General features: G+C 41.0%; 1 protein-coding gene across 1 annotated transcript; it reads left to right on the forward strand.

The window, feature by feature from the left end:
- Nucleotides 1–895: 895 nt before the first annotated feature.
- Nucleotides 896–4,960, forward strand: LOC135165998 (protein yellow-like). Its single transcript, XM_064127883.1, has 6 exons — nucleotides 896–1,059; nucleotides 2,460–2,743; nucleotides 2,938–3,143; nucleotides 3,230–3,437; nucleotides 3,660–3,998; nucleotides 4,105–4,960. The coding sequence occupies exons 1-6, from the start codon at nucleotides 911–913 to the stop codon at nucleotides 4,314–4,316; spliced, it is 1,398 nt and encodes a 465-aa protein (XP_063983953.1). The 5' UTR covers nucleotides 896–910; the 3' UTR covers nucleotides 4,317–4,960.
- The last annotated feature ends 525 nt before the right edge of the window (nucleotides 4,961–5,485 follow it).

A 5,485-nucleotide genomic window follows, 5' to 3' on the forward strand; every position in this document is an offset into this window, starting at 1 on the left:
GCGTCTCAATGATTTTCCAACAATCTTGTCTAATGCCAATTGATGATTCTGTGATTGTACTTTTGCAATCACGCAATGGACATTTAATTATCGAGTCATGTATGCAGACTTGCGATGGTCAGGATCAGCATCGTGGCAATCGTAGGATTTTGTTAACAAGCAAAAGGTTTTGAATAAAATAATTTCTCACCGATTTTTTTCAAACGTCTCATACATAATCGATTTCCATTTTTTTTTTCTACCATTGGAAAAACATTATTTCCATCCGCATCTGTTGGAAAATCTGCTGAGTCATCGAGTAATTACAATGACTAAGTTAATTCTTTATCGTGGAAATGAAAAATACCTCAGTTATGAAAAAATATTCATTAATTTAAGCTTCAAAGAAAGTTTCGTCCAATAAAAAAATCGCAATACACCTCAGCGAGGTAAAAAAAAAAGACTGGAGTCCTTGAGCCACCAGTGCCGACTTTTCCGGCGAAAATTTGAATATCAAACTCCCCCGCGACAACCCCTGAAATAAAAATAAAAACAATTAAAAAAAGATTGCCATAAAACATCAAAGCCCGACCTTTACCCGAGGATTCCCTCGAAGCCGGCTTCATGCAAATGACTCCCCCGATGAGACATATTCCCAACGGCGATAGGATGTGCTCGAGGAACAATGGACCGGGAAAAGCCTTCCTGCAGAGTGCCACGAGTCATTCCTCCAGCAATAAATTTCAAATCCAATTAAACAATTAAACCAGCAATATCCCTGAAATTTTCAAAGCCTCATCATTCACCGCTCGCATCAACGAATTCCCTAGCCTCGAAAAAAAAATTTAAATTATCATAATCACGGTAATTTGAGGTTTGACAGTTGACAGGATTAGTCTGTTTACAGATACATGAAACAGGAGAATTCATCATGAAAAATGGGTATAATTCTGATTGCTGGTGGCCGAGAGGACAGTCTATTAGCCACTGGCTATATAAGAGACCCGCGTATCCAACTGGAAAACGTCATTCACGGTTAGACCGTTCTCCAAGCGATACCTGTTCTCTTTCGACTGAACTGTGAGTACGAAGGTTTTGACATTCTTTAAAAATATGTGATTAACAATCTACTTCACCCGACCTTCAGATCTGAAAATCCTTCGGCGATATTTGAGAGAAAAAAATTTCATAAAACCGAATATAAAAAATAATGGAACAAAATATTCATTCAATATATTTTTCCACAAAATATATTCATCTGCATAACTACGATGAGACACAAGTGGGGGCTATCAAGATTTAATTACCGGAAAAAAATTAGAATAATAAGAAAGGACAGGAGACCTTCCATCGTTCGAAATCTTGACATTTGTTGCTGCAAATAATTATTTTCTTCACTTCATTTCATTCAGGAAGCCATTGTCACTACTCGGCTAATCCTTGAGACTCACTCAATGTCAAATATTGGTCGCTGACACTAATGCACATGCCTTCGCAAAATCACTCGATGTTAACGAGGGACTCGTAATCGTTCGGGCATATTTCCGCACTCGAGACGACAATTTTTAAACGGAGAAAGTGTCCTCGGCTGTTGCGAGAGCATCGAGCTGTTGCCAAATACTTTCCCGTCTCTTCTTTAACACTTCAGCAATATTCAAATCAAAGTATTGAGCACGTAAATATGGGATTCAATGGATTAGTTGGGATTTTTCACGGTTTTTTCATCAGCGGGATTTAAAACTTGTTGACCTTGTTGAGAATTAATACCGAGTCTCGGGGGATACATGGGCTAAGCACTTGCATCAATATTCTTGACCTGATTTCCGACATTCTCAAGGGCCAGACAATATTTCCGGAAAATTCCTCACATAATCCATTTATCACCGGATTTTTTCCCTTTTTTCTATTTATTTTTTTTCCTCCGAAATTTTCGCTCATTTATATCGCACCGCTGGTTGAATTCATCGAAATATTCCAGTTAAATCGGTGGAACAAAAATTGAATAATCTTGCGCGTGAGATAATTACGAGTTGCCTCGTGAATGGCTCGAATCTGTTTTCAACTATGAAAAAAGGTAGCGTGTGTGTCTCACAATGGAGTAATACGGGTGTGGCAGGACGATTGGTTGACACAAAGGCCCGCATATGCGAACAATAGCCTATCGTTTCTACGCGCTGCTTCCAAAACCTTTCATGACAAAATCGAAAAAGGAAATAATGAGCACAACGCAGATCGAGCTAATTAAGCCTCGGAAGTAAATCCAAATTATTTTCAATCAGTAGCTACTGTTTACGGAGTGGAAAATATCATTTTCCCTCCATTTGAAGTCTGGTAACGCGTCACCGGGTCAGGAGTTATCAACAGTTAGTGAGGATGATCCTTTTTTAATAACAATAAACTGGAATTGATTGGAATTCTCGCAATTTTTAATTTTGTTCTCGCACTGATAAGAATTACTCCTGAATAAAACATATTCTCAGGATCATGACAATGAGGGTTCTCCTGGTGCTTCTCGCGACAGCGGTAGCAGCGGATCCGTTTAAAACCATCGCCTCCTGGAAAAAAGTAGACTACAATTTTCCGAACGACTCGCTGCGACAAACTTACGCAGAATCAGGGGATTACGTGCAGGAAAATGCTGTTCCCCTGGGGTTGAACGTATGGGGTGACAAGCTCTTCATTACCGTGCCCAGATGGAAGAAGGGAGTCCCTGCCAATTTGAATTACATCAGCCTGAATGAAGCCGCGGCTGCCAGTAGTGCCGGTAGGGTAAAAATATCGGCAAAAAAATACCTGAATTACACGTTAAAGTTCATATGATTTCGTATTTTTTTTCTCTGAATTTTTTCCAAATGCAGTTGCATCCACCTTCAAGCATTAATTCAATGGATGATTCAATCAATCTTTACCTGGGATCAGGTGTCGTTAATTACTCTACCCCTCGATTTTCTGCTTCAGAGAATTCATCGCTGTTACTCAATCCCTATCCCGACTGGGAGTCCAATGATGTTCATTCACCCGACGCTATTGTTAACATTCTGAGAGTGAGGATTGACGCCTGCGACAGGATGTGGGGCATTGATAGTGGGGTTGATGATATGCTTGGGGAGTTCATCCAGGTTCAGCCCAAGAAACTCATCGCTATTGATCTCAAAACGAACAAGGTTCGCTATTATTTTTCATCTCAAATTGAAGAGCCACATAATATGCTGTTTCGGATGTCGCGTGACCCCTAGACTGTTTATTCCAGGTTATCCTGCGATACACCCTCAAAGAGAGCGACATTAAGCCCAACACCTTCTTCGCGGACACCGCGATCGATGTTGACCCGAAAAATTGTGACGATGCTTACGTGTACAATTCTGACCTTGGTGCTAATGGGCTCGTCGTTTACAGTCTGGCCAAGAATGACTCATGGCGGATCGAGCATAATTACTTCCACATGGATCCCCTCCACGGTAACAAAAAAATTTTTTTCTCTAGTCCCCTTTCATCATGACAAATCTGAATACAATGAAAATTGAGTAACATCAATTAAAAAATTAATTGCGTTGTTCTGTGATTGTCTCGGCATTTTTAAACATTTTCTGGTCTTATTCTAGTGTCCGAAAATTAATCCCACAGCGTGGGAAATTAATTTCTTTGTTCTTATTATTTTAACGCGTTGGCGCGTTATTCAGGTGACTACAACGTAAGTGGATTAACCTTCCAATGGACAGACGGGATGTTCGGAATGGCCCTGAGTTCCCCGAGGGAGGACGGCTCCAAAACCCTGTACTTCCACCCGATGTCCGGTATTCATGAGTTCTCGGTTTCCACTAGTCTATTGAAGAACCAAACTGCCCTCGCTGATTCTCATTACTGGGAAGAGTTTCACGTGGAGGGAAATAAAGGCCCGAAGACGCAGGGCACTTCTTCGGCTATCGATACGGAAACTGGAATTATTTATTTTACCCAAGTCAATAAAAATTCAGTAGCCTGTTGGGATACAAACGAGAAACTGAATCCGGAGAATTTCCGTAAGTTTGACACGCCCTTCCACGGAGAATATTTTTACAAACATGAGCGATAATTTATTAGTTGAAAAATAAATCCAGTGCGAGATTTAATCGTCAACATTTCCAGGTATCGTAGCGCAGGATGATAACGACCTGATATTCCCCAACGATATAATTATCGAGCCAAAGACAAGAAAATTTTACTGCCTCTCCGACAATTTGCCAGTTTTCATCTACAGCAATTATAATTTTGAGGAAACCAACTTCAACATCCACAGTGCATCCTTGGACGATCTGACAGCAGCCTGTCGTGGAAAAACCGATTCGAAAGATGAGTAATCATTATTCCGCAGGTATTATCACCAGCTTGAGAGGTCAGCCCCCTAATGAGTGTTAGACGTAGTCATCTACACGACTCGCAGGTTAATTTATCTGTTTCGCATGTTTTTCTGTTTTTTTTTTTCAACGTAAAGAATACACCCAACTGTTAATCCTGGAATATTCTCTGGTGTACATTTACGGTGGCTCGTTTCCCTGGTACCGTACCTGGAAAACGGCCCGAGTTCTAATAAAAACTGATGTCGAGAAGGGAAAACGGATTCCGGGCGACGTTATGTCACCTGGGGAGTATCTGGGGCTGGATTAAGAGCATGAATTTTTTATGATCGAGTTAATGATGCAAATATAACGGAGATGAATTTTTCAGTCTCAATACCGGTGACTGAGATACCCTGAGTGCACCCAAGAAAAAAAAAACTTATTTCAAAATTTCCAGTCTATCCGGAAAGAATTATTAAAACTCGTCCTTGTCACGGCGCATTTAATTGTAAAAAAATATAAAAAATTACGAGAGGTGGAAAACATTAATATTAATGAGATTGAGTAAGGTAGGAGGTACTGAAGGGCGTTTATCCTCTCCCCTATCGATTTAGCCGCTCCAGTGAGAATAAAAATGAATAAAATTGTTGCAATGGAGAAGATAATCCGATTAATTACACCCTGAACTCAAAGGGACACACGTTGAACGGGGATAAACAGCACGTAGACTCGATTGACACAGGGCTCAACACGTTCCCGTAACCAATCACCCCCTTGACACACGATAAGCAAGGGTTGATGCGCGTCAGCTGGCCCCGATGAAATATAATTTCACAAGATGAATTTGCCTCGCAAGTCAAACACTCCCTGGTTTACAGTCAAGTCGTTGTGCTGAGCGAGGGAGGGACCAGTTGGGCAGTAAAAAATAACAAGGGAGCTGGGCAAAATGGAGCAGCCCTGATGGCGTTGATAAGGTCCGTGGGGAGAAGTGCGGAACGCGATGCTCTGAGCGCATTTCCACCAAGTTAATTTCGCCTCTATTATCCAAAAAGTCATAATTACTAGTTGTTATCACTCTCCCGACACGCCACGGCTATTTGGGGGTGGTTCACCCTGAATGTTGATAAACGAAGGAGCTTAAGGGCCTGTGTGTGCCCTGAAAGATGGAAAGTTGGAAAGAAAAAAAAATA

This window comes from Diachasmimorpha longicaudata, chromosome 9, assembly GCF_034640455.1.
Source record: "Diachasmimorpha longicaudata isolate KC_UGA_2023 chromosome 9, iyDiaLong2, whole genome shotgun sequence".
Lineage (NCBI taxonomy): Eukaryota > Metazoa > Arthropoda > Insecta > Hymenoptera > Braconidae > Diachasmimorpha > Diachasmimorpha longicaudata.

What these genes read in the sequence shown, in the direction of transcription:
- LOC135165998 (XM_064127883.1), top strand. Translation starts at nt 911, where the DNA reads ATGAAAAATGGGTATAATTCTGATTGCTGGTGGCCGAGAGGACAGTCT. An exon ending in TTGATCTCAAAACGAACAAG is followed by an intron (nt 3,144 to 3,229) that starts GTTCGCTATTAT and finishes TGTTTATTCCAG; the next exon opens with GTTATCCTGCGATACACCCT. An exon ending in ACTGAATCCGGAGAATTTCC is followed by an intron (nt 3,999 to 4,104) that starts GTAAGTTTGACA and finishes CAACATTTCCAG; the next exon opens with GTATCGTAGCGCAGGATGAT.